At 29.6% G+C, this 15,942-nt stretch overlaps 3 protein-coding genes across 4 annotated transcripts in view; 1 reads left to right on the top strand and 2 right to left on the bottom strand.

Moving 5' to 3' along the window:
- LOC130676517 (calcium uniporter protein, mitochondrial) overlaps positions 1 to 12,135 on the bottom strand; it is a 37,906-nt gene extending 25,771 nt beyond the window's left edge. The window contains exon 1 of one of the 2 annotated variants that reach the window (XM_057482798.1): positions 11,816 to 12,135. In XM_057482798.1, the coding sequence (XP_057338781.1) occupies positions 11,816 to 11,920 (105 nt within the window). In that variant the 5' untranslated portion in view covers positions 11,921 to 12,135. The remainder of the gene's footprint in view (positions 1 to 11,815) is intronic. The other variant, XM_057482799.1, reaches the window with a different exon arrangement.
- Positions 12,136 to 12,286: 151 nt separating this feature from the next.
- LOC130676516 (zinc finger protein ZPR1) lies at positions 12,287 to 14,237 on the top strand. The gene is made up of 4 exons (XM_057482797.1): positions 12,287 to 12,595; positions 12,688 to 12,940; positions 13,021 to 13,440; positions 13,518 to 14,237. Exons 1-4 carry the CDS (start codon positions 12,476 to 12,478, stop codon positions 14,048 to 14,050), a joined length of 1,326 nt encoding a protein of 441 aa, XP_057338780.1. The 5' UTR covers positions 12,287 to 12,475; the 3' UTR covers positions 14,051 to 14,237.
- LOC130676518 (dynein axonemal light chain 1-like) lies at positions 14,015 to 15,108 on the bottom strand. The gene is made up of 4 exons (XM_057482800.1): positions 14,907 to 15,108; positions 14,701 to 14,846; positions 14,231 to 14,620; positions 14,015 to 14,148 (listed from the first exon to the last, which is right to left on the bottom strand). The coding sequence occupies exons 1-4, from the start codon at positions 14,907 to 14,909 to the stop codon at positions 14,130 to 14,132; spliced, it is 558 nt and encodes a 185-aa protein (XP_057338783.1). The 5' UTR covers positions 14,910 to 15,108; the 3' UTR covers positions 14,015 to 14,129.
- Between the last annotated feature and the right edge of the window lie 834 nt (positions 15,109 to 15,942).

The raw sequence follows: 15,942 nt of genomic DNA, 5'->3' as shown, positions 1-15,942 counted from the left end.
TTTCAACAAACGAGACAGATAAAAATGACAGCCGATGGGTGCAGCGAAATTGATTTATTGGAACGAATGAAACAAAAATAATATTTAGAGAAAAATTTTTTTCATGTCAAACGCTGCTTTATCTCTGAAAATTTAACTCGAATTTTCCAGCAATTTGTTTTTTTATGTTTCGTGTGAATTTATATAATTTTTTTTTTTATTGTGAGAGATCATTAATCGTACAGGGGAATATTATTCTCGAGAGAATTTGTACACATCTTCATGCAAGCTTAAGTTGAATTCTACATAAGTATTCATTTATAAAAGATGAATAAAATTCAAATAAAATGTGTTCACTGTTATCAATTTGTCACAAGACTTGAAAACATTTTTTCATTTATAAAATAAAAGTTTTTCAATTCTAGTGTATGTTTAAAATTTATACCATAACTTTTTTTTAACTTTTCGCTGTATGAAAATCGAAAATTTTTCAAAAAATAGAAGTTATTGGTTTCCGTCCGATTTTCAAAAGTGGAGTTTTTATCAGATCTCGACGTTTTGAGATCCCAGGAAACTATTCTGACTATTTCCGGATGGACGTCCGCCCGTCTGTCCGTCCGTCCTTCCGCGCGAATGTGTGTGTTCTTTTTTGTTCAACGATATCTTTGGAACGAATCAATCGATTTGAATGTATTTGGCGACAATCGAAAGGACTAACCAAGACCTAGAAACTGATTAGATTTTGAAGTCGATCAATCGAGTAGTTAACGTTACACAAAAAATAAAAATTTTTTAAAAATTTCTTTTTAGGTTTTTGTTGTATAACTCGTAAATCGATCAATCGATTGATTTCTCAATTTGATCAAATCTAAATCTCAACAAGATTTTTCAAATGTCGCGAATCGGTCGATTTCAAAGATATCGTTGGACCAAAAATTACTTTTTTAGCGAAACGTATATTTTTGGTTCGGCCATTGTTTGAGCTCTTCGAGCACGAAACTTCATCAATAGTAACGTTTTCGAATTCTCTGAGTTCGAAAACAGCGGGAAGTTGGGGTTGGCCAACAGGTTCAACAGTTTTTCAAATTTTTTTTTCTTGTTAATTATGCAAAATTAACACTCTACCCCTTAAGTATTACTGAGTGCTAAATACTTTAACGGCTTGGCTTTAATCAAACCACTTAATCAAGATGAAAAGTAACACTTTACTGAATTCAATTACATTCAAGCTGAATATGCAGTTTCACTTTACAGTTTTCTTTATATATTTTTTACTTTTATAGATATTCAAATGAAAGAAAAAAAATACGTGAAGCTATAAATGAATTTTTTTTCGCAATAAAAGCTCACATTATATTTTAAAGTATCAATAAAAAAGTATTTTTATTCAAGATAAATTCATTACTCGAAGCCAAGAAGATTTTAGATATGATCGATGTCATCGAGCAAGAAAATTTAAGCATCGCACTCGATCATAGTTCTTTTCTAGCGGCAAGTTCAATTCAATGCACGTATCGTCCCATAGGTAATCAAAGTAATATTTATGAAGGCATCTAGGCTCGAGAGAATTTATGAATTCAAGGCAATAGAGTGTGTATAGTTTACTTATGAACAACAAAATATATTTTAAGCTTTCAATACTTTGGTTTGTTTATATATTTCAACAAATGACTCTGACGTTTATGCTCAAGAATAAAATACCGATGATATACATCGAAATATTATCGTTTTACATGAAATAAACCGTGCCAATTTTATAAGTAATCGATCCTACGTGCTTAGATTGACAAGTGAAAAATGTTTTTATGTGGGTGTTTTAGATTTTGAACTTTACAAACTTGTTGGAATTATTCAAATGTTTTAGTTGGGAGTTGGAAAAAAAATATAGCGATACTTTATATTTTTATAAAAGAGTGAAAGGATGAAAAATAAAACATACAAAAAAAAAGAGCTCTCATAAAAAACGAAGCATAAAAAATCGCTGCCACAATAAATAAGTGGTTTGCGACTCTGGCTTAAAGTCAAAATAAAAAAATCTAGTTAAAGTCTGCATAAATGCTGTAAAGTTTAAATAAATTCTTAGAGCTGTGACACTAGTTGTACTTGTAGTATATAGTGACATACTGTGGATTGGTGGATACTGGCATACATCCAGTTATGTTGGGTACCATCATCATTTCAATTTTATTTTTGCGAGCTTATAAGAGTGGACTGTAAAGCTGTCTCTCATCAGACTCGGAATGCGGATTTTCCCCTTGTCGCTTTTAAAATCAAAGCACGGACCACATCCTCTATATATATATATGCATATATAATTATATATGACGGTATATTTTGAAACTTGTCGTCAAGTGGCTATCGACAACACTTTTCGAGAGGACTTTAATTAGTTTACCCGGGTTTTTTTTTGAATTATTTTTTTTTACTTTGTGATGACGAGACCTCTTTGATGTCAATCTAAAAAACGAGTTTTATTTTCATAAAAATTCGGACGTTTTTTTTTTGGTAATTTAAAATATGTAAAGCGCTTATTACATTGAATATTTTTCTGAATAAATATACTCTTTGACAAGTGATTTAAATTAAAAATAATCACGGATTATGTTGAGTGAATATTTATTGATTACACAAAAAGGGGGTGTAAATGTAAGCTCTTGTTCTTTTTTAGCATTTTAAATTTATTCACGACCTGATGTATATTTTTAACCTGGACGTTTTTTCTTTCACGAAGAACATTTCTATTGATTGGCACTCCTTTAATTCATAATTATTTAATTTCTCGATGGGTCACGGTCAATTTATTACTGTCGAGAGAACCGACTGAAGGGACAAAATGGGAAGAAGAATGGAATATATAATAACATTAATAATATAAATGATTTTGTAATGCTAAGGGTGAATTTTGGATCGATTAACATCCGAATGTCAAGGTTTTGATGCTGGCTAGAGTGTAATGTAAAAGATATATAAGAAAACATCCCTATACATACTGATGTTTGGGTTAATTTTTTTTCAGCCTATACATACTCTGAATTATGTTGACTTTACCTTATTTTCTTTTTATTCATGACCTTTTTCGTGTCGCTTGGATGAATTGTATGTTACACACTAGTAGACTAGACGTCGAGCCTTTTTTGGCAAAAAGCGAATTGGAAAAGGAGACTACAATTAGGTTTTGTCTGTCGTATTTTTACGCTCTATTTTCTGGTTGCCTGGACGGGATATTTCCGTGTAATGGAGAAACTTCCAAACGTCAGGTACAAAAATAAATAAAAATTTGCGGTGCTTAACACTGAGGCAGCAGTATATTTTACAGTGATAATAATACGCTACGATACGAAAAAAAAATAAAATGAATAAAAAAATTTTAAAAATAAAATAGTAACTCTCAGTAAACGAATACGAGCGAAAAATTTAGTTCGAGGTTTATTTAAAAATAAAATTATTTTATGAAATATTTGTAATAGAAACAAGTAGAACAAATATATAAAAAATGTTTTATCTATCAATTGGTCGCTTCGAGATTTACTTTGTCCGTTGACGTACAAAGTAAATATAAATTTAATATGTATGTAGTTCGGCCATTGAGGTGGACATTTTTATCAAATATTGATTATCGATAATTATTGTGTGTATTGAATTCATTAAATTTTAATTAAACTTCACTTTATTCTGAAACAAATTTTTTTATTCCCTCCTAGTTATTAAAATATAAAATTAATTTTTTTACTATTAAATGGGATTTAAAAAAATATTCATAAATTTTTTTTGAATTAGTCGTTATCTTTTTAATTAATTTAATGAAAAAATAATAAGTACTCGCGATAATGGGGATTAAATAATAACCGATATAAAGGATTTGCAGATAATAAAAAAGGCTTAACAAATAATCACGTAACTAGGCTATTAACAAATAATTAAATTCGATGAAAGGACTTGTCTGTAGTGGATTAATATAATAAGCAAGTATCGAATAACCAATGCATGCATTAATTAATTAAATTTTAGAGTTCCATTCATTTATGGCATACTCAATTGTAAAATAACTGTCTCACCAGCTTAAAAGCACTTGTCGTACTCATATAAATACGTATAGTATCTACGTTAGAGATAATAGAACCTCTTGTTTATTAAAAGTACATTTTATATGTCAATAAGTCTTATCAATAATTTATTAAAACATTGTTCTTATTTATTTTGATATAAAATTCTTTCTATTGCAGATACACTGTGAAAAAAAACGGGGTAAGTCTAGGCGGTATAGGTGGTAAAATTTTCGGTGTAAATATTCTTTACTGGTATTAGAAAAATTTCCCGGTGTTAAAATATTTTACTTTGTGAATATTTTTACTGACTCGATCACTACAGTTAAACAGTGTTTTGATTAATTAATTAAATTGTTGGTGATTAAAATGGTGGGCGTGGAATTAAGTAATTTTTAAATGAATTACGTATAACATAAATAATTATTTCAATAAGTACATAGCAAAATTGGAATTTCTTTCAGATAATAATCATTAAATTTTTATATATTTTTATATGTAATATATATTTGTTTCTAATTTTTGTAAGTTAAGAGACCTAGTACCCGACTAGAAAACTAGTATCCGATCACTCATTTATTTGTATATCTATACTATATATACTAAATTTTACTAAATATAGATATACAAATACATGGAGTGATCGAGTACTAGTTCTCTGATCGGGTACTAGGTTTCTTACCTTACGTGGAATTTTTTTTTACACCGATTTAACACCGATATTTTAACACCGCCAAATTACACCGTCTACCCGACTAGAATTTTTTCCCGATTTGCCTGAAGTACCATGAGGACCTTGTCAGGTTAATATAACGATAAACCTGACGCGATCCTTGTCAGGACCTCATCAGGATATTCTTATTCAAAAAAAAGTTATCCAATCCCTTTTGATATTTTATTTACAAGCTAAAAATTAAACAAAGTACAGAAGAATATTATATAAAATCACGTCAATCATTGCAGCATGGATTTTTTACTTCGTTATCAGTTATTGTTTGACATCATAATAAATATAATATTTACACTTACAAGATCACATATGTATGTCAGCGCAGTGGATAGTATCAAGGACTATGAGTCGGAAGGATGCAGGTTCGAGCCCAGCAGTCATCGGGATTTTTTCATAAATAGAAAACACGTTTACTTCCTCTAATTAATGCTCTTAATACAATAGATAACATTCCGGATCGAATTAAAATTTTCTTAGTTTTTTTTCGCAATTTAATATTTTATTTTAAATAATTACTAATAAGGCAACCCAGATAAGGATTTCATGAGGATATCCTGGTAAGGACGTGATAAGGTAATCCTGATAAGGATTCTTTGAGGATATCCTCGTAAGGACCTGATAAGGCAATCCTGATAAGGGCCTCATGGGTATTAATCGTTACATCCATATCATTTCCTCGTCAGGATATCCTGATCTGGTCCTTATTTGAAATAAGGTTGACCTGATAAGGACCTCGTCAGGTCCTTATGAAAAATTCTAGTCGGGTACACCGGTGTTATTTCATTTTTAACATCGCTCTTTTTTCAGTGTATAGAGATTCTAAAATGAAGAGACAAAAAAATATCTAAAATTTTATTTCATATTTATTATCTCGATATTTCATCGCTATAATTACGCGACAACTAGATAAATAAACAAAAAAAGTTTGTTTGCAAAAAAATAAAATATATGTATCTAGGAGATTTTCATATAATAGCTTTTGTGCAGTTTGTGACAACGAAGAAAAAATGAAGAACAAAATGAATGAATGCTTAATTGTCATAGAGTTTATGTACAATCGTGCAGAAAAATATCTCGACTTTGCAATTTATTCTTTCTACAAAATAATCCGCTTGCATGACACAAGTAAACATTTATACATCTATACATGCATTTTTTTTATTTTTCATAAATATAATTTTTCCTTTTTATATACTGGGCGATTTATTTTAGCAAAACTTTTCCATTATTTTCTAAAGCGTCTACGGTTGTATTTTCCTCGACTGGCGACCCGCTTTGGATCTCGTCCCGAACATGAAAACTGGGACACAACACTGGCAAAGGTCGTGTTGCAGAGAGAAAAAAAACAACTTTTCATCGACATTGCATTATTATTGATTCTATAGACATCTTTTCAACCTAACATTTCTGAAAATGATTCTCGTATGAATTTTAAAAATAATTTTATATTCAAGTTGATAAAATAAAATTTAAATATTATTATTCCGGTTTTGTATATTTTTTTATGGATATCGATATTGGAAAATACTTAACACGGTTTCTAAGTGTGTTTAAACTTAAATTTTAGAATAACTAAGTAAGCAGTGAAAAATTTCGATATTTACTCATCAAAGAACCGTTGAAAGATTTAGTTATTAGAACGAAAAGCAATAGAGGGGAAAAGACAAGCAAATCGATTCACGTGGCGCCCGTCGCAAAACCTCCGCAGTCTCGACGATCCCCTAGATAACCTTGTGTTCTACTCCATATCCTCCACATTCATGTAATAAAATTACAACAGCGCAAATGCTTGTAAACGATTATGAGCATATAGAATTTATTATTATTATTATTATCATTATTGTTATTGCTATTGTTATTATTATTATTATTTTAATGCTTTCCGCAATTTACAAAATTTGACTATGCACATTCGTGTTATCACAGTGCGAATAACAAAAGAATAACAAAAAAAAACTAAAAAGAAGTAAACATTAACAGTCATACTGCTCAATTATTGGACTCAATTTTCACTCTATTTTCGATTTCTACTCGAATTGACTTCTTGAATGCATTTAGAGACCCACAAAAAAAATTTACCGATTTTAAGTAGCCGTTAACAGGGGTTGTTACTCTGAGAAAAAAAATACTTTTATCAAGAACATTTACTTGAGACAAAAACATATATTCTTGATAATTTTCAAGAATATATAATTTTGTCTCAAGAATTCGTAGAATTGAAAGAAATAATTTTTATTTACTTCAACTAAAGCTATTCTTTTGTTTACTCATAATATAATATCAAATTCATATAATAACAAAAATAAATTTGATGCTCTTTTCTCAAGAAATTGATAATTAATAATAATAAAATAAATATTTTGAACGGATTTCTTGAACCAAGAAATTCTTGTTTGGAAAATAGCATTTTTTTTTCTCAGTGTAGATATTTTCGGCTGAGTTTTTTTCGGAAACAAAATCTCTAAATAAAAAATATAGAGCGCACATTGCTGCACTACCGTCTAATCTAGCGAAATGCGCTTTAATTGTTTTATAATATTCGTTTGTTTAAGAGAAAAACTCGGCCAAAGTTGCCATTTACTGCACAAGTTCAACAAAGATAGTACTGTTTGAGAACTTGAGTGTAATGGAGAGAGAAGAGCAAACCCCTCTTAATTAATTTAAAACTTCTATTTCTGGGACCGTTTTGTATAAATTACTTATTAGAGTATGGAATTTCTGTATATATATATACTGCATGCGTGAAGGTCCTGGATGATTTTCTAATATAATGTACCTGAAGATCGGAACATTTTTAGTGAAACGAAAATGAAAGAAATTTATATAATTTGACTGCTTAAGGGGTAGTTCTGGTGGTTGGGGGTAGCTTAAGATTTTTGACTGACATACCAACATCTATATGAGAAACATTTCAGAAATCTAGTCATCCAGTAAATTTTTTACTTTCCAATTGTTTTTTTGTTGCGCAAAAAACGTTCCGATCTTCAGGTACATCTAATATAACAAAAATAAGACACCAAAATTTAATGAACAAGAGGTCACCTGCGTCAAAACTATAAACATTATGACCATGTGCAATGCAAAATATTATTATTATATGAATAAATAATATAAAAAATTAATAAATATTATTTTCCCTCTCTCCGATTACTTTGCATCTGTAACTATACATTTACAAAACTTATTTCAGATACATATTGTCATGTAAATGCGATAAGAGATTATTCCGCATACTTATAGTGAGTTGAGATTTAAATTTCTATTTACATTTTTTCTTTAATATATTTTCTTTGACATTTATACTCTGGATGTAAAAAAGTGCAGCACTGAGTCAAGAGATATGCAATTTAGTTTTGATTGTACAGAAAAAAATCTGTCGCTATCGCATGAAGACGTCGGCTTCCGGATTTAGAGAAAAAAAACGGTGAAGATGGAGGAATAGATAACAAAGAAATAGGTCGCCTGCTTTTACTTTTATTTTAGTACACCGCAGCTACTTTATACTACATATATACTACAGATAGAATCTAGACAATTGCAAAATGTGTGTGAGTACTCTACTGTCCGAGTAAACGAATTTCTAGCTTGTCACTACACGCGGAAACGACATTTTCTCTCACCGCATATTCCCCGTCGATACTATTACTTTGTACTTTACTTTATTTCTGTAAAGACTATAATATATAAATATACACATCTAAAACATCCCTCAAACTTGTGTAATATATGTCTTTGTGTATGTCGCTGGTGGTATTACTTGTTTGTCCTCATCAGAAGACAGCTTGCAAAGCATTTTAAAATAACATAATAAAAATGACAAACTGCTCTTAAAATAATTTACCAGACTACACACACTCGACTTTGCATAAAATTAAACGCTTGGATAAATGCTGAAAATATTTTCATCAAAAACATTTTTATTTATTAAGAAAACTTCATTTCTTATTATAAATATTAAATCTTGTAAATATGTTTTTTAATTAGATTGAATTGAGGTCATTACGATCTGGCAAAAAGGGATTCATTTATATGAGTCAAGTATAACCGCAGTTTTAACACGTGTTTGCATAACGACACCAGTCAAACTGGTTATCAAAAGCGAAAAAAAAGAAAAAAATTAAATTGCCTCCGTTTAATAAACTTTTAAATTTATTTTATTCAAATCAAGCAATTACTCTTTGATCAATCAAATGTGTCAATACCCGATATAAATAAAACGACAGTTGCAAGTTGAGTGAAATAAATTAATTGTAGAAAAAATTAAACCGTCAAAAATTAATCGACACACAAAATAGCTCTCTTATCCGATATGCCGATTAAATTATCTGTAATAACGTATTCATAGTTACACAGTTGAACATTTCATAATAATTAATCGACGTACTTGTTATCAATTGTTAATTGAGAATAAGGAACTAAGAATAAGTACTTTAAATCCTCATATTTTAATAATACGACAATAATATTTATTGTATATAATAACTTCCTGTAAAATTTATTGTTCTGATCTCCTCTAAATTTTAATATTTAAAAGTTTTTTTTATAATTTATGCCGTACAAGCCCATTTATATATATATATATATATATATATATATATATATATATATATATATATATATAGAGCACGATAAATTATTTTTGAAAGGTTACTCCGAAATATCCAATAACTTTTAAGTCAAATGTCACACCTACGGGTCCAAAATATCTAAATCTATTTATAAATATATGAAAAAAATTCTGTTTAAATTAATATATAATTAATGTTGCTGACAAATAACTATCATCATATTAATTATTTTCATTAGTATATGAAAGATGATATACATCAGTTTTGTTCGGGTTTACATATAGTTATACTAATAATATTATATATATATCATTACATCACATGCACGTTCGTGAAAAATAATTGCGTAGAGGTTGACAACCTCGCGTATGTGACACGAGTGGTAATAAAAGTATTACTCTCACTCTTATTTTATTTAAAACATATATATATATATATATATATTGTTTTTTCTTTTTGACTTTTATTCTGGGAACAGTTTAAACCCAAGTAGAAATCGCCGCGAATCTACGACCCGTAGCGATTAGTACCATCTTATATTTGAGTATTATCGCTTTTACTCAACTGTATAGTGATAAGTACATATATATATTATACATATGTGTATATAAAATATAGAGTAATCTGGCTAATTAATTCAGGAATATTTGTCTGTGATATTAAAATCACTGATGAGTAAAACACGCCAGTAAAATTATTGATTTAATAATAATTGTGCTCATTATGAATTCACTGGCTTGTAATATATTTATTTATATATATAGATATGTATGTATGTGTGTATTATATTGATATATATGTATTATTTAAATTAACACAATTTTATAGGTGTAAGCCGCGGGCTTTAGGGCTCTTTGTACGTACAATGTTATAATATATACAGTGTACATAATACAATTGTATTGTAAAACTCTGTGAACTATAGAAAAAAATAAAATAAGTAAAGGTAATTTTTCGTTGCTGCAGGCTAAATCGATAAACTAGAATATTTTCAAGATAATGAGAAAGCATACCATTAAAGTCCAGTAAACTTAAAAAAATAATGCTGAAGAGTTTTGTAGGAAATTTTTTGCTCAATAGTCTGATGAAAAAACTTTTGAAATTAAAATTGACATTAAAGTTTGCGCGTTTATATGAAAATTTAGTATTTTTAAGTACATACTTCTTGTGGAAATTTTCATATACTTGAAGCTCAGAACGTTTTTTCGCGCAGCAAAAATGAAAAATATTTATGTAATTTTACTACTAAAGGGGATACGCTACCGGAATGCTTTCTTACACTCAGAAAAATAAATGGGACTATCTTTGTTGCACTCGTAGAGTAAAGCGGATTTTAAAACAATTCTCGGAGACGAATTATAATTTTTGAAAATACGAAATTTCTAGCCCTCTAATAACGATTCAAAGAACGCTAAAGACTCTCTATTATAGGTTTCTAGTGTTTGTCTGTTAATCAAATTGAATTGAAAATCGATTACCGTTACCCCTTAAGGGGTAGTTCCGGAAGTTCAAGGTGGCCTAAGATTTTCGGCTGACTTACCAGCATCTATATGCGAAACATTTCGGAAATCTAGTCAACCAGTAGATGTTTTACTTTCCAATTTTTTTTTACTGCGCGAAAAACGCTCCGATCTTCAGGTACAAATTTATTTACAAGGGTATAAATATAATTGACCTTGCAAACAGTTCTGTAATGAGGTAAATTCACTTGAGATTAAAATAATAATGTCTTGAAGTACGATAGCAAATGTACAATAAATTTTGATGAGTAGTTAATCTATTTGTGAGGGTGGTTATTATTCCCTGTGGGTTTCAGACTGAATAGTCCAGTAATTATATTTTATAGATAGGAAGACCTATATATACAATAATCTAATGGTCTTTTTGATTGTACGATACTACCAACCATTAAATTGTATAAATAAATATAATATTGAAGTTAGCCGACGTCTAATAATTTTTTCAAAGCTATAAATTATAAAAAAAAAATATTTTAAAAATTGCACCTATAGTTTTTTAAATTTTCTACATCTGCATTTTTTTTTTTTTTAAATTGATTTGTTGAAAAAAAAAATCCGAAAACTGTTGATTATCTACTACTTTCCAGATTATATAAATATCAGGTAAAACTTCTGAGAAAATTTTAATTGATGATGTTTCAGTATGTGACGATGATGAATGAGTCACAACACAAGGTTTAGCGAAGTAGTCAATGAATAATGGTTCGTGTTTTATTTTTAAAAAAAATTTGTAGTATGTGATAGGCCGGTATTGTCTATGAAGTACAAACGGCGGGTATGAATGAGCCAATCAAAAATTACCAGACAGTTTTATCATGCAGGCTCGGTTATTATGTGTGATGATCGGTGATCAACCGGTGGATTTATGATAAGTAGTTGCAAAAAAAATAAAAAAAAATCAGCAAAAAGTAAGCGAAGGATAATAAAAGATAATTATGATTGATAGTTTATTTAAGCTGGTTTAATTAAACTCACATTATGGTATCTTCGGGGAGTAGCCAAGGACGCGACACTCAAACCACGGGTAATCTCCAGCCGGAGTAAAACCAAGGCGCGACACGTTACACTGGTGGCAGCCATTTTTTAACGTAAACACGATTAAAACACACAATAAAACACCTGTCAGTTAAGTTTTAACTTAAAAAATAACTATTCTCTATCTATACTATTTGTTGACTAAGTTGCGAGGTTCGATACGCGGTATCGTGAGCCGTGTTGTCTACTGAGCACGATAGAATGTAAATAGAGAGAGAAAGAGACCACCGGCCGCTCTCGAGCGACTGGAAGTGCTGAGCCGGAGCCGAATCAGGTTCCGAGCGCGCCAGCGGCGTCTCTGCGCAACTTTTACTGCGCACTTTTCGGTTATCTCTTGAGATTACCGGTTTTTGAATTTTCCCGCGCTTTTTAGTTACCGGGAGAGCAACTTGCGCAGCAGCTTTAAACGTCTAGAATATTCTAACCTTAACTTGTGACGAAACGTGTAAAAATTTAACAGATTTTTATAATTTTTTGAATTGGAGTTAAATAATAATTTGTGTGACAAACAATTACTTTTTTGACATATTTTTATTTTTGACTGGTTATAGTGTTTTTTTATTTTTTTAACTGTTTAAATTTTATTAAAAAAATTTAATAATGACGGAAGTTGAGAAAGAGACTGAAGAATTAAAAAATGGACCAATTTTTCAAAGTCTAAGTGCTGATAATCCAGAAACAACAACAATTGAAAGCTTGTGTGTTAATTGTGGTAAAAATGTATGTATAGTATATGTATACAGATATATATATATATATATATATTTTCTGTTTAAATTAATTTATTATTGATGACTTTTTTTTTATTACAGGGCGAAACTCGACTACTGTTGACTAAAATTCCTCATTACAAAGAAATTGTTTTGATGTCATTCAGCTGCGATCATTGTGGTTTTGAGAACAATGAAATACAAAATCCAGGAAAAATAAATGACAAAGGGATTAAAATAAAACTGACAGTATCAACAGATAAAGATTTAAACCGGCAAGTTGTTAAGTCGGATTACACGAGTATTAAAATTCCTAAACTGGATTTTGAAATTCCATCTCAATCTCAAAAAGGCGGTGAGTACTTTATATTTGTATTTATAATTAGTAGTATGACATGTATCAAGTATATTTTTATGTGCAATTGTCATTTACAGAGATAACAACAATAGAAGGAATAATTGATAGGAGTATAGAGGGTTTGGAGCAGGATCAGCCAAAGAGACGTGAAGAAGATCCTCAAACAGCCATCGATATTGATCTATTTATTGCCAAATTACGTGGACTCAAGTTCCTCGACGAGCCATTTGAAATAATCTTTGAAGACATCTCAGGAGAGACTTACGTAGAAAACCCGAACGCCCCACATCCTGATAAAAATTGTAAAATTTCTCATTTTGTTCGATCAGAAACGCAAGATAAATTATTAGGAATTTATGCTGAGTACAATAGCGAGCTACTGAAACCTGCTGGTAAAGATGAATTTACTTATGAAGATATGCAGAGTGAAGTTTTGCAGTTTCCTACTAATTGTCCTGACTGTAACTGTCCCTGCAGTACAAACATGAAATTAACTAGTATCCTTTTACATGAATTATTTTTATATTTTATTTTACGTTTACTTCAATCTATTTAATTCCTTAACCTAGTTTAGAAATTCCGCACTTCAAGGAAGTCGTGATAATGGCGACGAATTGCGAATCATGTGGCCACAGGACTAATGAAGTTAAAAGTGGGAGTGGAATTGAACCCGAAGGCGTGAAAATAGAAGTCCTAGTTAGAGGTAAAGACGATTTTAGTCGCGATGTATTGAAATCAGATACCTGTTCGATGGAGATTCCGGAACTTGAGCTAGAAGTTGGTCCAGCTGCGCTGGGAGGACGTTTTACTACGGTCGAGGGAGTTTTAACTGCTACTAAAGAACAATTGACATCTGGCTCGGCATTTGGAGACAGTAAAGATGAGGAGGCTATTAAACGAATGAATGATTTTATTGCTGAGTTAGATAAGGTGTTGAATGGTGAGCGCAAGGTCACTATTATTTTTGATGACCCTGCGGGTAATAGTTACGTTCAGAGTCTTGCTGATGTTGGTTGTGACGAGGGACTGAAGGTTGAAAAATATATCAGGAATGAAGAGCAAAATGACGAGCTTGGATTGAGTGACATGAAAGTTGAGAATTATTGACACTTTTATAAAACTTAATGACTATTTTATTTGGGTAATTAATTTTTAACATCACGCATGTACTTTACAATATGATGAGTCAGTTGAGATCTTCGTGTCTGTAAGAAAATAAATAAAATGAAGATGAAAATTTAATAATTAATTAAATTAATAATAATTATACTAATTTATATTTATTACATGATTGGAATGGCGTCAAGTTTTTTTAAATGAGGAAGCTTTCGCATCACTTGTGATCTCCAATATTCAACCTCCAGATGTTCATTCAATGGATTATTTGCAAATACTAATTCTTCGAGATTTGGTAGATCTTGAAGACGATTAAATTCCGTCCAATCTTTTACCAAATTGTTACCTATATACAAAACTTTTAATGCCTTCAATACATTGACGCCTTTTAGTTTTTCAATAAAATTATAAGAGATCCATAACTCTTCCAAATGATCGCCGATTAATTCTAATCCAGATAATGTCTTGATATTATTACGACTTAACGACAAAATTTTTAAATTCTTCAACGAATCGAGGTTTGATATTTTCTCAATCATATTTGTTGCTAGAGACAGCATTCTAAAAAAAACATTTTGTTTATTTACTAATTAATTTTTAATTTTAAGATCAGTGGGAAAAAAATGTATTAGTTAACTAACTCGACATTTTTTAACAGGGACAAACTATTATCCATTTTGTCAATCGGAGGCCACTGAAACGATAGAATTATTTCTTTTTCAGCACTCGCCGATTTTCCGGTCGCACTTTCCCACCTCTCGATAGCTTCTTTGCAAGTTGATTTCGCCTGAATATAATTTTAAAATAAATCATTTTATTTTGTCTTACAATTAAAGCAGTAAATTACCATTTATTTTATCCACTTTACTAAAACAAATTAATCAATAAATTTCTAATTGCTGAAATTATGTACATATTAATGATTTAACATTCATTTGTTATCAAACTATTGCATCTTATGTTTTGATATAGTTTCCATGAACACTACCGCCTAATCTTCTCACACCATCTAAACAAAAATTTCAAATCGCACCTATATACTAATTATGTCTAAACACTTTGGTTTATTCAAAATTGTAATTTTTAAATCTAATACTGTATCCTTCAAAATTATTACAAAGTTTTTATATTAATTACAAAATCATTTTATTTATATTTGAATATTAAAACAATTTCTGCCGTCTCTAATTTATTTTAATCCATCAACTTCACGAGCGGATAATTTAATTTTGAATTTTCGCGCCATTAATTAAATTAGTTTGGTTTTGTAGATGACATAAGACGTCACCCTAAATCGCTATATTTTTCAAATTTGCGTAATTTAATAAAAAAACGCATAAAAATTAGTTGATAAAATAAAAATATTCAATTTTTTTGAGACTATGAAGCAAAAAATTTGTATAACGTTTGTATGTTTAAATATTTAAAACCTTTGAAGATTTAAAAATACTTACAAAGTACAAATTTATGAGTGTGAATGTAGCAAACATCAGACATTTTATAAATTTTGAATAAATAAATAACTTAATTTAAATTATGAAATTTAAAAAAATGCGCGTACTAAATTTTCATTGATCTAGATACGCATTTTAAAATTTTTATTCTACTCACATTTTATTTATTTACTCAAAAATTTTAAAAATTCCCACTTGACAGTTACGTTCACACTCAAAAATATTACCTGAACCTGAAGTAGGCAGACAATTAAAAATTTTTCAATTTTTTTTAACAAATTACTCATAAAAAAAAAAATAAAAATACGCGCATGTAGAAAAATAAAAAGGCCATAGATGCAATTCTTTTAAATATTTTTTTTTATTTAATAAATCGTTTTTAAAAAAATTCAAAAATTATTAGACGTCGGCTAACGTCAGTATCACAAA

The sequence above is a fragment of the Microplitis mediator genome, chromosome 10 (genome assembly GCF_029852145.1).
Source record: "Microplitis mediator isolate UGA2020A chromosome 10, iyMicMedi2.1, whole genome shotgun sequence".
NCBI lineage: Eukaryota > Metazoa > Arthropoda > Insecta > Hymenoptera > Braconidae > Microplitis > Microplitis mediator.
This window is presented reverse-complemented; position numbering and strand designations above follow the sequence as displayed.